Source organism: Ostreococcus lucimarinus, chromosome 10, assembly GCF_000092065.1.
Source record: "Ostreococcus lucimarinus CCE9901 chromosome 10, complete sequence".
Classification (NCBI taxonomy): domain Eukaryota; kingdom Viridiplantae; phylum Chlorophyta; class Mamiellophyceae; order Mamiellales; family Bathycoccaceae; genus Ostreococcus; species Ostreococcus sp. 'lucimarinus'.
The window spans coordinates 113,163-126,851 of NC_009364.1; the positions used below are offsets into that span (position 1 = coordinate 113,163).

Sequence of the window (13,689 nt, forward strand, 5' to 3'; positions counted from 1 at the left end):
CGTCGTTTTAAAGTAAAGTCCCGAGCGCGGCCGAGCAACCGTCGACGCACATCGCGCCGCCGCGCGCGCCGCGCGCCGTCGATTCCGCCGACGTCGCGCGCGATGGTGGACTACTCAAAGTTCGATCGCATCGTCGCCGACGCGAGCGACGACGAGGACGAGGCGCGAACGCGCGCGACGCCGAACGTGACGAGACTGGATGCTGGGACGAAAATCACATTCGGAAACGGACGCGCGACGATCGCGACGCGCGCGGACGCGGACGACGACGACGACGGCGATCGCCGGGAGCGCGACGCGGACGCGCGCGGCGCGAACGAGGGCGCGGAGGGGACGATGAGCGAACGGGAGCTGCGCGCGGCGCTCGAGGCTCGGGACGCGGCGGCGGCGCGGGACGCGGCGCGAGCGACGCCGAGCGCGCGCGGCGACGACGTCGCCGGCGCGCGAGGCGCGAATCGGGAGACGTGTTTGACGAAGATGACGCGGAACGGTGGGGTGGTTCTGGACGCCGGGACGAAGGAGGAGCGGTATTATTGGCGGCAGGACGCGAGCGAGGCGACGCTGAGCGTCGTCGTGGCGCCCGGGACCAAGGCGAAGGACGCGCGCGTGCGCGTGACGGCGACGGAGGTGGAGATCAGTGTGCTGAATCGCGAGACCGGGGCGAGTGAGGTGGTCTTACGAGGTGAGTGGGCGCATGAGATCGACCCCGAGCCGCGCGACGAGGACGACGAGTACGCGCCGACGACGTTCGGCGACTGGGAAATCACAGATTTTGAAGGCGCGGACGCGCGTCGCGTCGTGCGCGTCACCGTGCGCAAAAAAGCTTCCCAAATGTTGACGCACTGGTGGCGCTCGTGCATCAAAGGCGCGCCCGAGGAGGATCCCTCGACGTTTGAGGATCGAAATTCGTCTCGCGCGGAAGCCGGGCGTCGCGCGTGGGAGGAAGCGCAGGAAATGTTTCGCGAGCGCGTGAAAACCCGGGAAAAAGTCGAAATCGACGCGCACGATTAACCGCGCGCGTCACCGTTCGATTCGTCACCGTTCAAAATCTCATTTCTTGTTCTACAACGCTATCGTCGCGTCGCGCCGTCGCCGCGACCCGCGGCTCGCGTCCGCGCTCACTTCTTCCCCAGTTCCACCTCGAGCCCGTTATACGGAAACGTCTTCGGCGCAAACGGCGTCGTCGACGGTTTATCCACCATCGTCGCTAATCCGTACACGCCGCCCAAGAACGCGAACGCGCTCGCCAGGTACGTCGCCGCCCGCGCCTTCGTCACGATGCGCGCCGGCACGTCGTCCAGCGCCGGCTCCGGGTGCGCGTCTCCCGCGTCCCACGTCAACTCCGCCTCCTCGGGTATCTATCTCGCGTCATCGCGCCCCCGTCGTCGTCGTCGTCAGTCTTCGCGCGTCGCCTTCGTCGGTCGCCTTCGTCTTCGTCGTAGGGCTCCGCGATCGCCCCCGTCCGTCCCGCGTCTCCCCTCGCTCGCGCGTCGTCGTCGTCGCGCGTCGCGTCGCGCCGTCTCGCCCCCGTCGTCGTCGCGCGTCGTCGTCGCGCGCGCGTCGCGTCTCGTCGCCCTCGCGCACCTCCCGCACCGGCGCGCGCGTCGGTTCGATCGCCGGTCCCACGCCCGCGCGAGCGCGCGCGCTCGTCGCGACGCCGCGCGTCTTCGCGCCCGCGCGCGCGAGCCGCGTCGCGAGCTCGATCGCGCGTCCGCGCGGCATGCGTCGTCGCGCGTCGTCGTGTGGCGTCGAGACGACCGACGCCGCGGATTCGCGCGACGCGACACGTCGACGCTCGACGCGACGCGACGCGACGCGACGCGCGACGCGGGACGCGCGTCGATCGCGCGCGAGGCGACGTCGGACGCGCGCGTCGAGCGCCGCGCGCGTCGCGATCGAGCGCGCGCGCGCGGCTCGCGAGATTCGAACGCGCGAGATTCGATCGCGTCGGTTCGGCACCGCGCGACGCGCGCGGCGACGCGCGACGAGCGGCGCGGCGAGGGACGTCGGGACGTCGGGACGTCGACGGAGGCGAACGATGGAGGGCGGCGCGTCGATACGCGATAAGGCGATCGCGTTCGTGCGAGAGGCGGTGAGGGAGGACCAGGCTGGGGCGTACGAGGCGGCGTTTAAGTTGTACTTGGTCGCGCTGGAGCACTTTGGGGTGTATTTAAAGTACGAAAAGAACCCGCGGATGGCGGAGACGGTGCGAGGGAAGTATAAGGAGTATTTGGTGCGAGCGGAGGAGCTGCAGAAGATCGTGCAGGGGCGGAAGAACGCGAAGGAGGTGAGCGGGACGGGGGCGAGCGGGGCGCAGAGAGAGAAGAGCGGCGACGCGGACGGGGACGCGGAGTTGGCGAAGATGAAGGGCCAACTCGGTGGAGCGATCGTGACGGAAAAACCGAACGTGAAGTGGGATGACGTCGCGGGGTTGCAACTCGCGAAGGAGGCGCTCAAGGAGGCGGTGGTGTTGCCGGTGAAGTTTCCGCAGTTTTTCACCGGGAAGCGCAAGGCGTGGAGCGGGTTCTTGTTGTACGGACCCCCGGGGACGGGGAAGAGCTATCTCGCCAAAGCCGTGGCCACGGAAGCGGATTCGACGTTCTTCTCCATCTCGTCGAGCGATTTGGTGAGTAAATGGATGGGGGAGAGCGAAAAGTTGGTTTCCCAACTGTTCAGTTTGGCGCGCGAGCAGGCGCCGTCCATCATCTTCATAGACGAGATCGACGCTTTGTGTGGCGCGAGAGGGGAAAACGGCGAGTCTGAAGCGTCTAGACGCATCAAGACGGAGATTCTAGTTCAAATGCAAGGCGTCGGTAACTCGTCTGGAAAGGTGTTAGTGCTCGCGGCGACGAACACGCCGTACGCGCTGGATCAAGCCGTGCGACGTCGGTTCGACAAGAGAATCTACATCCCACTTCCAGACGAAGCCGCGCGCGCGCATATTTTTCGCGTGCACGTCGGGGAAACCCCAAACGATCTCACGGATGAGGATTACCACGCCCTCGGCGCCGCCACGGAGGGCTTCAGCGGTTCCGACATCGACCACGTCGTCAAGGATGTCCTGTACGAACCCGTGCGCAAGGTCCAAGAGGCGACACACTTCATCACCGTCCAGAATCCACCCAACGCCCCCTCCGAGGACGCCCCCGAGACTGAGTACTACATTCCATGCTCTCCCGGCGCCGCCGGCGCGTGGCCGTCTTCGCTCGAGGAGCTCGCTCGACTCGGCTACGCCGCTCGCGTCCTCCCGCCCCCGATCACCGCAAACGATTTCCGCAAGGTGCTCTTACGCGCGCGACCCACCGTCGCCGCCGCAGATCTCGAGCTTCACGAAAAGTTCACCCGTGAATTCGGCGAGGAGGGCTAGTTCCTCTCCTTCGCTCGCTTGTTGTAACAAAACATCCATCCGTCGCGACGCGTCGTTCGCCTCCCAAATTTGAAAATTTCGACAGCTCGCGCCCATCGATCGAACGTTCCGCCGCACACTCGCGCGCGCCCGCGCGCGATGGCGCCGAGCAACAAACAACAGACACTAGCCGGGTTCTTCGGCCTGCCCAACGTCCCGAAAGTCGTCGACGAGGCGTCGCCGGGGAAGTCGAGCGATGAGAATGAGATTCAAACTCAAACGAAATCGCCGATGAAGAGCGACGCCGCGTCGCCGATGGCGAAGAAACAGCGCGTCGACGACGCGACTGCGGTGGCGAACGCCGTCGCGGATGATGCGGTGCGAGCGAAGGCGGGAGATGGCGGCGCGGTGGAGGCGACGAAGGAGGCGGAGGCGCGAGCGGCGCGCGAGGACGACGGCGAGGACGACGACGCGATTGAAATGGATGAGGATGAGGATGAGGATGAGGATGAAGACGAGATGGCGAACGTGGGAGAGCGACGACGAAAACGGGCGGGCGGCGGTGGTCGGGCGTTGCCGGATGATTACGAAGAAGAGTCGGAAGAGGAGTCGGGCGAGGAGGAGGAGGACGACATCGAAGACGTTGAAATCGGATCGCCGAAGACTGGGAAGATGCCCAAGGCGAAGGCGAAGGCGAAGACCAAGGCGAAGAAGGAAGAACCGGCCACGGCTGGGCTCGGAGACAAGTCCGTGGAGGCGGCGGAGCGGTATTTGGAGTATGATCCGGTGTCGAAGGTGACGTGGAAGCTCGGCGACGCGACGCCGTATTTGTATCTCGCGAATATTTTCGAGTCCATCGCGGAAACGACGAAAAGATTGGAGATCGCGGAGCTGCTGACAAATGCTTTCCGGACGATTTTAGCGAGTAAACCGACTGATCTCTTGGCGGCGGTGTACTTGGCGTCGAACACCATTCATCCGCAGCACGAAGGTATCGACCTCGGCATCGGGGATGCGACGCTCATCAAGGCGCTCGCTGAGGCCACGGGGCGGAAAGACGAATCGATTAAGAATGACTATAAGGAAGCTGGCGATCTTGGAAGCGTGGCCATGGCGAGTCGTTCGACGCAGCGCATGATGTTCCCGCCGCCACCGTTGACGGTGACGGGCGTGCTCAAGGAGTTTAGAGCCATCGCCACGACCGATGGCGAAAAGAGCGTCGATCGCAAGAAAGGTATGATCAAGAAGCTCCTCGTCTCCGCGCGCGAGTGCGAGGCGGGTTACGTCATTCGCTCGCTCCAAGGTAAACTACGAATCGGCCTCGCTCAACAGACGGTGACGCAAAGTCTCGCGCACGCCATCGTCTTGCACGGCGACGCCGGAAAGAAGAAGAAGGGCGCCGAGCTCGCCGATGCCTTGGGTGCAGCATTCGACGTGCTCAAGCAAGTATTTAGCGAATGTCCGACTTTTGATCAAATCGTCCCGGCGCTACTTGAGGTTGGTATCGAAGGCTTGCAAGAGCGTTGCAAATTCACCCCGGGTGTCCCCGTCAAGCCGATGTTAGCCAAGCCTACGACTGGGGTGTCTGAAGTGTTGAAGCGCTTCGAAGACATCGCGTTTACGTGTGAATACAAGTACGATGGAGAGCGCGCGCAGATTCACCTCCAAGAAAATGGCAAGGTGTCCATCTTCTCCCGCAACCAAGAGGACAACACGGCCAAGTTTCCCGATCTCATAAACGGTCTCAAGCGATACATCAAGCCTCATGTGAAGTCTGTCGTCATCGACTGCGAAGCCGTTGCATACGATAGAGAACAAAACAAGATCTTGCCGTTCCAGATTTTGAGCACGCGAGGAAAGAAAAACATCGTTGAATCGGAGATCAAAGTCAAAGTCGCTCTCTACGCGTTTGACTGCCTGTACCTCAACGGCGAACCGCTGTTGCGCGAGCCGATGCACAAGCGCCGCGAAGCACTTTACAGCGCATTCCAAGAAGTTCCCGGCGAATTCTTCTTCGTCACCGAGAAGACATCTCGCGATATCGATGAACTGCAAGGATTTTTGGACGAATCTATCGCAGAGAACACCGAAGGTTTGATTGTCAAGACGCTCGACGCGACGTACGAACCGTCCAAGCGCTCCCTCAACTGGCTTAAGCTCAAGAAGGATTACATGGAAGGCTGCGGTGACTCATTAGATTTAGTTCCAATCGGCGCTTGGCTCGGACGCGGTAAGCGTACGGGCGTTTATGGCGCGTACTTACTCGCCTGTTTCGACGAAGACGGCGAAGAGTACCAATCCATCTGTAAAATAGGCACCGGCTTCAGCGAAGTCATCCTCGAGGAATTGGCCAACGCCATGAACCCACACGTCATAGACGGTCCGCGTTCGTACTACAAGGTATCCGACGCCATGAAACCCGACGTGTGGTTCGAACCGAAGCAAGTGTGGGAAGTCAAAGCCGCCGACTTGTCAATCTCTCCGGTTCACCAAGCCGCGTGTGGATTGGTCGATCCGCAAAAGGGCATCGCGCTGCGCTTTCCTCGCTTCTTACGTCGCCGCGACGACAAAGAGCCCGAGATGGCGACCAACTCCGAGCAAGTCGCCGAGTTTTACAACGCCCAGGCCAACAAGCAAGAGTTTAACGCCAACGGAGATGACGATTAATAGAACGCGCGCCGCGAACGTTGTCAACGCAAAAACCAACCGTTCCTCAGATGCCGCCGCGCCGCGCCCGCGCGCTCGCGCGCCGCGTCGTTCGCACCGCCCATGGCGAACAACGCCGTCACTAACTTCCACGCGAACAGCCGTCTGCACTTCATAGGCTCATGGCGCGCGCGTTACGATGTGTTTCTCGACGCCAAGCTCGCCCAAAAGCAGCACGATTCCGCGACGAATCGCACGCGCGACGTCGCGTCGACGTCGCGCGCGACGCCGCGCACGATTTTTCACGTCGACATGGACTGTTTCTTCGCGAGCGTCGCGATGCGCGCGCGACCGGAGCTGTCGACGGAGACGCCGCTGGCGGTGTCGTGGGGGACGAGCGCGAGCAAAAGAGGCGAAGTGTCGAGCGCGAATTACGCGGCGCGCGCGTTCGGCGTGAAAGCCGGCATGTGGCTCGACGAGGCGCTGCGACTGTGTCCAGAATTAGTGCTCGCGCCGTATGATTTCGCAGAGTACGAAAAAGTGGCGCTGGAGGTGTATGAAATTTTGTTTGAAGCGTCGCGAGGAGAGTGCGTCGGGATTTCGTGCGACGAAGCTTTCATCGACGTCACGAGTCGATGCGAGTCCGAGGACGCCGTGGCCGTGGCGGAGCAGATTCGCAGGGATGTTTACGCGAAGACGAAGTGCGCGTGCTCGATAGGGATCGGGTCTAATATGTTGTTAGCGAGGTTGGCGACGCGAAGAGCTAAGCCAGATGGCGCGTTTCGAGTCGAGCCGAAGGATGAGCGCGAATTCATCGCGAAGACGCGATTGGCGGATTTACCGGGATTCGGACGACACGCGGGTGAGAAGTTGCAAAAGTCCACCAAAATTCGCGTCACGGATACGTGTGAAACGCTCCTGAAAGTTCCAGTGGCGACGCTGAAGAGCGCACTAGGCGCACAGAAAACCGAAAAACTCCTCGAAGCGGCGCGAGGCATCGACAAGACGCCGTGGTGCGTGCGACCACAGCGCAAGAGCATCGGCGCGCAAATGTCTTGGGGCGTCCGGTGTGCATCAAATGAAGTAGCGATGGACTACGTTAAACAACTCGTGAGAGAGGTAGCGTACCGCATGCAACGCTTGAAAATTCGCGGTCGCGCGCTCAACTTAAAGCTTTGGCGGGCTATTCCAGACGTGAACACGATGCGAGATTATCAAGGTCACGGCGCATGCGATGTGCTGACGCGCACAAAAGCGATGCGGGAGTTGAGTAACGACACCGAACTTATCATCAGCGAGGCTCTAACGATATTGCGAGAGTTGAACGTCGAAGCGACGTCGATACGCGGGTTAGGTGTTTCGATTACAAAGTTGGAACACGGCGCGGAGACGGCGACGTCTCCGGGCGCAAAACAACCAACTCTTTCGCAAATGTTTGCCAAACGCACAGCGGAGAAAGCAACACACGAGGAAGAAACATGTGTACTTGCGGCGAGCGATGAAGAGTTGGCGGAGACGGAGTCTGAGGGCGACGACGACGTCGCGGACACGCAGTCGCAGCTGACGCAAAACGATTGCGACTTTACGTTGTTCAACTCGCAGGCGGAAATAGATAGCGACAGGGAAAGATCGATACGCGACGCATTCGAAGCCGCAGCGCGGGCGTATGCATGGCAAAGATTCGAGCTCGGACGCTTAAAACTTAGCAAGCGAAGACGCGACACGTTGAGCGAGGACGAGTACGCGAGACGCGCTTGCGCTCGAGCTGCCGATGTCATCGCGACGCAAGCGCGGAGATCATACGCTCAGGATGGTGAAACCGGTCTGAACGCCTTACTCAACGACGCTCGAGCGCTGTGTCGATCGCAAGAGCTATTACACGAAACGTACTCATCACAGGGCGCCGCGTTCATCGCCGCCTGGCTCGATCGAGTCGACTCTGTGGGCAAAACAATCGTCATCGGGTCTAGCAGTCTTTAGTTCAAATTAAGTAAATGCGCTAACATTCCTGACTAACAATCCATCTCTACGACCTTTGGCTTGGACGCACAACACACGAACATCGAGACCCGAACGGATTTCTTCTCCATCGCCGGCTCGCCGTCCAAATCCTCCGCGTACGCGTCGTCCCGCAGCGCCGTTTCCGTAGCGGTGTGAAACGAAGCCCCCCCGAGCGTCGACCCGCTCCCAGATCGCTTCACCGACGACCTATTCGTCACCGGGAACGCCTGCGTCTTCACCGGCGCGATCTCTCCCGACGCCACCTTGGCCTTATACTCGATCCACTCGCGCGTGATTTCCGGCAGCAACTCGTACGCCTTTCGAATCCCGTCCACGACGATGTTTTCAATAATCCCTCCGATCCCTCGCAGCGCCACCTGACACTCACCCTCCACCTCCACCACGCACGCGCGCGCTCCCATCTCCCTCACCGTGATCGTTCCCCTCACCACCGAGTGTTTCGTGATGTTATTCACCGTCGTGAACGCCTGCGCGAACGGCGTCGTCTTCTCCGCCCCGTTCAAATACTTCCTCGTGTCCACGAACTCCACCTTCCCGTTCGGCACCACGCGCGCCACCAACCGCGGCAGTTTTATCCCCGGCACCGTCCGTATCACGATCGTCCGCTCGTTCGTCTCCCGCTCTAAATCATCGCGCACTATCTCCAACTCTCGCGTCCCCACGCGCTGCATGTGAAAGCTTCGATACGCATCCGTGTCCTTGTCGTCGATGAACTCGCGCGCGCTCACGCACAGTTCGCTCGTGAATTTAAACTTCTTGCACTTTTTCTTCTCCCGCATCGCGCGCGATCCGCGCGCGCGCGGGAATCGCGTCGAGAAGTCGCGATCGGGACGCTTCGAGTCAACGCGTTTCAAACTGCGTCGCCTCACATCGCGGCGCGTCGCGATGCAGACGCCGCGAACGCGCGCGCGCGGGCGCGAGACGATCGATACGAACACGCCGGACGGGTCGATCGCGCGCGGGGGCGCGCGCGGCGCGAGTAAGGGCGCGCAGACGTCGCCGTTGTCGGTGCTGCTGCTGCCGTTGAGCCCGGCGAGCGCGTCGCCGGCGAGCGCGCGCGGGATCGGCGCGAGCGGCGAAGGGACGAATCCGGCGCACGTCGTCGGGGCATTCGCGCGGGAGGACGAGGACGGCGAGCCGCGGACGCCGCGGGGAGAGGATGCGGACTTTGGACCGTTCGCGAACGAAAACGACGGCGCGGCGCGATGGGCGCCGACGTCGAAGAGCGTCGAGGTCGAGCGACGGCGCGCGAAGACGCGAAGCGTAGATTTGGATTTTGATTTTAGGAGCGATGGACGCGATGGGGACGCGGGTGAACCGATGTTTCGGGTGTTCGGGAGGGATATCGGGAAACCGCCGCGGGGCGGCGGCGGATTGTTCAACTCGTTCGGCTCGCAGAGAGAGGGATCGGGGAGCGAAGGGATGAACGATCTATCGTCGTCGTGGGGATCGAGGAATGAACGCGAATTCGGGTCGTCGCTGTCGCGGATGAACTCGTTGGCGGAGACGAAGGTGTTGACGTCGACGCTGTTGGTGCGCCAGACGAGTGTTTCGAGCGACGCGGTGTTTGAATTTGACGAGCATTTTCAGTACGAGCAGCAAATTGGCAGCTCGCAAAACTCTGAGGTATGGTTGGTCACGAGTAAGACGAGCGGGCGCGCGTTCGTGGTGAAGAAGTGCTTGCACGCCTTCACGACTGACGCGCAACGGGCCAAGTTGCGGCGAGAAGTCGAGGCGGCGGCGTTGCTCCCAGAACATCCAAACATAGTGAGGTACTTCAGAAGTTGGCAAAAAGAGCAACTCTTTTACATACAAATGGAGCACTGCGCGTGTGGGTCGCTTTCGAGCGTGCTTGCGCGCTTGCCCCAGGGAAATTTGATCGCCGAGTTGGACGTCTGGCGTCTCGCCGCGCAAGTCGCGAGCGGCTTGGCGTTCATGCATGCGCACAAGATTATCCATCTAGACATCAAGCCGGACAACATTTACATCGATGTTCATGGTACGTGTAAGATTGGCGACCTCGGTTTGGCGTACGTGCAAGACGCGGGATGGGATTGGGAAGAAGGCGATGGAGGTTACGTCGCGCCAGAATTGCTCAATATGCTTGGAAGCGACGCGCCGGCGCCAAGCGCCGACGTCTTCTCTTTAGGTGTCACGTTGTACGAAGCCGCCAGCGGATTGCGATTCCCGAGAGGTGCGACGCCGCGCGCGTCCCTCCCGCCGCTCCCGGAAGGGAGATCGGCCGAGCTTGCTCGCCTTGTCGACGGTTGTCTGGCGACGGATCCAGACCAGCGCGCGACGGCGCAAGACGTCGCGACGTTTGCGCAAGAAACAGTCGCGCTGCTTGAACAAAACGCGGCTCGATGACTTGTACGATATCATTGTAACTAGCTTGTGTGTTATAAAAATCACTTGACTTTATCAAGATGTGGTGCTACAACGCGGCGCGATGCCGCGTGACGCTCGACGTATACCATTCATGTGTTCATTCGCGACAGCTGGTTCATTTTTTCGTTTTCGACGACGGGGCGCTTTTCAGCGCACAGGAATTCACCTTAGCCGCGAATCGCAAAGAACATATGGTCTCCTGAGCGCTTTCTAGAGACGGCGAGACGTTGACCAACATCAACGTTTTACAATCGCCGCCGAGTGAATTTTTGAGCAAATACGTCAACTTTGAGTTGCGGAACGGAATGTGCTTTTCCTTGCTCGCCAAGGCAAAGATGACGTCACCAAGACTTGAGAGAGATTTATTGATGGCTTGCGCTTCTTTGAGACGATCACCCGTGGCGCCCGTGCGGCTTAATCGTTCGCTCCCGGCCAAATCAACCAAATTGAGCGCGCCGTGGATTGGTTCACCCGCTTCGTTGACGCCGTCCAAGCAAAGTCGCATAACCATGTGCGATCGCGAGCTTCGATCGTTCATATTCGTCTTCGCTACAGCGCGAGCAGCGTTGGCTTGTTGCATCAATGACTCAACCTCCGCCGCAGAAAAAACCTCAACTTCGCACAAGTTCGTCACGCGAGTGTTTCCGTCGTCGTCGTGCTTAATCTTGTACTCAATCTTCGCACCCGGCGACGACGCGAGCAAATCTCGAATGTCTTCGTTGTAAATCTCAAGCAGTGTGGCGGTGATGGACACTTTCAAGCCTTTGGACTCGAGCAAAGATTGTGAGGCGAAAATTTGTTCCATGGACCTCGGAATCAACCCACGCTCTTCGCCCTTACCGCCCAACATCGTGTACGTTTTACCGCTACCCGTTTGACCGTAAGTGAAGATGCAAACTTTGTAACCGTCCAACGCGCTTTGCACGAGCAAAGAAACTTCATCGAAAACGTGCTTTTGACTGTCTTTCTTTGCGAAAACGCGATCGAACGTGAAATCATATTTTTTCGGCGCATCCGGAGGCGTGATTTCGAGTCGTCGGCCGGCAAATTCACCCTTGCGATCGATCGCGAGATTGGAATCGTCAAACGCACTCTCGTCTTCGGAAGACGGTCGAATGCGGCAGAACACTCGAATGTTGCCCTTCAACTCTTGAATGGTGTTGTGCAAGTGTCGGCGGGTCACCATGGCATGTAGAAGTTCTTCTTCGCGCGCGGCTAGCTGATCTTTCACCTCTTGCAGTCGAGCGATGAGCTGAGATGTGCTTCGCTCATCATTCACGATGTTGGCGAGCTGCATTTTGCACTTTGCCATCTCGTTTCCTTGCGCGGTGTGCGCGCGTTGAAGCGCGTCGAGCTGCTGTCTTACCGAGTTGGCGTCGTCGATAGCGTCTTGTGCCGCCATGGCTCTCGCGCGCTCATCCGCGGCACTTTGGTTTGCTTTTGCCAAAATTTTCTTCGCTTGACGCAGTTCTTCCTCCATCTCCCGTCGAGCTTCGACTTCCGAGCGCAATCGTTCGTCCAAGGTGGACTTTTCGAGGTTCAGCGTCTCAACTTTAGATTTGAAGCTCAACTTTTCTCCCTCCACGGTTTGAATGAAGTGCTTGAGCGATGATATTTCGTTTTCCATTTGCTCCTTATGATGCTTCAACTGTCGCGCCTCCGCTTGAGCATCGGCGAGCTCGCTACCAAGTTTTGACAACTTGGGATCAAGCGCGTCTTTGCTCGCGCGAGTGGCGATTAATTCTGCGTTCAAACGCGTAGATTCAAGCTCGGATGCGTTGGCGCGTTCGGTTTGCGTGGCAACCTTGTGCTCGGCCACGCGCAAAGATTCGGTGAGCTTGACGATTTTCGCATCAAGCGACTCTTTTGAAGTCGTCATCGATCGCAGTTCGCGCTCTGTCGTCTCGACGCGTTTCGCGCTCGCCTTGAGCTTCTCTTCCACCGCCGCGAGCTGCGGCTTCAACTGTTCAATCTCAGCAGTCAGGGTATTAAACTGCTCCTGCGCGGTGTTTCGTTCGACGCGTGCGCGTTGTAAATCAGCTGTTGCGTGATTATGTGCGTCCTCTGCTCGACGCGCGCGTTCCTCCGCGGCTTCGGCTTCGCTCGCGCTTTTGGCGGCTTTTGATCGCGCGTCGACGGCGTCCTCGAGCGCTCGCGTCATCGCCTGAGAACTCCCATCTTTCTCCGCGCGCGTTTTCGCGAGTTCATTGTGCAGACGATCAGTCTTCTCGCGCATACTCTCCCGCTCCGTCGCGTGTTCGTTCGCTTGCTGCTGCAAAGCCTCGACTTGCATCTCTAATCCACTCTTTTCCCCTCGAAGGGTGCCGATGTCTGTCGTTAACTTTGACTTATCCTCTTGCAACATCGCATTCGACGTTTTCATCTCTTCCATCTCCGCATTCGTCTCGCTCAATGTCTTCTTTAACACCGCAATTTCCTGCTCCAAGCGCTCGACCTCTTCTTGCAATCTATCCGCTCTCTCCACCGCGGCTTCGGCTTCGACGCGCGCGCGCTCCGCCGCCTCCTGCGCGTCTTTCCGTTCACGCTCAGCCTCTCCTTTCGCCCGCTCGCTCGATCTTACCCCCTCGTTCGCCTTCTTTGCCCGTTCTTCCAACCGTTCCTGTTCCTCGATCGCCTCTCGCAACCGTATCTCAACGTTCGCCTTCCCCTCCTCCGCGACGCGCAACGACTCTCGAATCGCCGCCGCCGCGCGTTCGTGCTTGGCGTCGCAATTCGCCAGCTCCACCCGCGCATCCATCATCCGTCCCATCAGTTCCCGCACCGCCGGTTTCAACTCCCCCAAGTACGCATCACACGCCTTCGCCTTACCGACCTTATCAAACTTATCCTTCCCTCGCGGATTCTTTCCCAGCAGCGCCTCCAGCGCCTCGTCTCGCGCGTCCGCCGTCACTCGCACCGCCACCTCCTCCCCGCCTCCCACCGATCGGCACGACGCCGTCGATCGCGCGCACGACTGCAACACCATCCCTCCCCGCGTCGTCGCGCTCACCTCGCGTTTCGTTCGCTTCGGCGTCGTCTGTTCCGTCGTCGTTTCGTTTACTCGTTTCGTCGTCATCGTCCCATCTCCATCGCTCTCGACGCCCGTTCGCGCGTCGTTCTCCTTCCCGCGTCGTTCGCGCGCGTCCAAAACGTGCGTCTGCGGGCGCGGGATGCGCGTGCGGAAGCCGCGGTCGCGCCGCCGGTCGTCCATGCGTCGACTTTTGGCGACGATTCGTCGTTTGAAGAGAATGTCGCTTTAGTTCCCCCTCACTGACGCGCGATGTGCG

At 60.1% G+C, this 13,689-nt stretch overlaps 9 protein-coding genes across 9 annotated transcripts; 5 read left to right on the top strand and 4 right to left on the bottom strand.

Annotated features, from left to right (window-relative positions):
* Positions 1-102: 102 nt before the first annotated feature.
* OSTLU_93319 (predicted protein) lies at positions 103-1,011 on the top strand (the record flags this gene model as incomplete). The annotated part of the gene is made up of 1 exon (XM_001419868.1): positions 103-1,011. The coding sequence occupies one exon, from the start codon at positions 103-105 to the stop codon at positions 1,009-1,011; it is 909 nt and encodes a 302-aa protein (XP_001419905.1).
* A 107-nt stretch (positions 1,012-1,118) lies between these two features.
* OSTLU_26030 (predicted protein) lies at positions 1,119-1,722 on the bottom strand (the record flags this gene model as incomplete). The annotated part of the gene is made up of 2 exons (XM_001420045.1): positions 1,119-1,358; positions 1,585-1,722. The coding sequence occupies 2 exons, from the start codon at positions 1,720-1,722 to the stop codon at positions 1,119-1,121; spliced, it is 378 nt and encodes a 125-aa protein (XP_001420082.1).
* A 71-nt stretch (positions 1,723-1,793) lies between these two features.
* OSTLU_26031 (predicted protein) lies at positions 1,794-3,388 on the top strand. Its single transcript, XM_001419869.1, has one exon. It carries the CDS (start codon positions 2,039-2,041, stop codon positions 3,365-3,367), a length of 1,329 nt encoding a protein of 442 aa, XP_001419906.1. The 5' UTR covers positions 1,794-2,038; the 3' UTR covers positions 3,368-3,388.
* A 630-nt stretch (positions 3,389-4,018) lies between these two features.
* On the top strand, positions 4,019-6,013 carry OSTLU_16988 (predicted protein; the record flags this gene model as incomplete). Its single annotated transcript, XM_001419870.1, has 1 exon — positions 4,019-6,013. One exon carries the CDS (start codon positions 4,019-4,021, stop codon positions 6,011-6,013), a length of 1,995 nt encoding a protein of 664 aa, XP_001419907.1.
* A 102-nt stretch (positions 6,014-6,115) lies between these two features.
* Positions 6,116-7,979, top strand: OSTLU_25113 (predicted protein; the record flags this gene model as incomplete). Its single annotated transcript, XM_001419871.1, has 1 exon — positions 6,116-7,979. The coding sequence occupies one exon, from the start codon at positions 6,116-6,118 to the stop codon at positions 7,970-7,972; it is 1,857 nt and encodes a 618-aa protein (XP_001419908.1). The 3' UTR covers positions 7,973-7,979.
* Positions 7,980-8,004: 25 nt separating this feature from the next.
* On the bottom strand, positions 8,005-8,793 carry OSTLU_26034 (predicted protein; the record flags this gene model as incomplete). The annotated part of the gene is made up of 1 exon (XM_001420046.1): positions 8,005-8,793. The coding sequence occupies one exon, from the start codon at positions 8,791-8,793 to the stop codon at positions 8,005-8,007; it is 789 nt and encodes a 262-aa protein (XP_001420083.1).
* Positions 8,794-9,199: 406 nt separating this feature from the next.
* OSTLU_46744 (predicted protein) lies at positions 9,200-10,396 on the top strand. The gene is made up of 3 exons (XM_001419872.1): positions 9,200-9,216; positions 9,243-9,252; positions 9,282-10,396. The coding sequence occupies exon 3, from the start codon at positions 9,335-9,337 to the stop codon at positions 10,379-10,381; it is 1,047 nt and encodes a 348-aa protein (XP_001419909.1). The 5' UTR covers positions 9,200-9,216; positions 9,243-9,252; positions 9,282-9,334; the 3' UTR covers positions 10,382-10,396.
* A 121-nt stretch (positions 10,397-10,517) lies between these two features.
* OSTLU_38355 (predicted protein) lies at positions 10,518-11,699 on the bottom strand (the record flags this gene model as incomplete). Its single annotated transcript, XM_001420047.1, has 1 exon — positions 10,518-11,699. The coding sequence occupies one exon, from the start codon at positions 11,697-11,699 to the stop codon at positions 10,518-10,520; it is 1,182 nt and encodes a 393-aa protein (XP_001420084.1).
* A 131-nt stretch (positions 11,700-11,830) lies between these two features.
* On the bottom strand, positions 11,831-13,478 carry OSTLU_16992 (predicted protein; the record flags this gene model as incomplete). The annotated part of the gene is made up of 1 exon (XM_001420048.1): positions 11,831-13,478. A coding segment is annotated over one exon (1,648 nt), but the record flags the coding sequence as incomplete, so codon positions are not given.
* Between the last annotated feature and the right edge of the window lie 211 nt (positions 13,479-13,689).

Excerpts from the sequence above, each read along its gene's own strand:
- OSTLU_26031 (XM_001419869.1), top strand. The coding sequence starts at position 2,039 with ATGGAGGGCGGCGCGTCGATACGCGATAAGGCGATCGCGTTCGTGCGA.
- OSTLU_46744 (XM_001419872.1), top strand. The coding sequence starts at position 9,335 with ATGTTTCGGGTGTTCGGGAGGGATATCGGGAAACCGCCGCGGGGCGGC.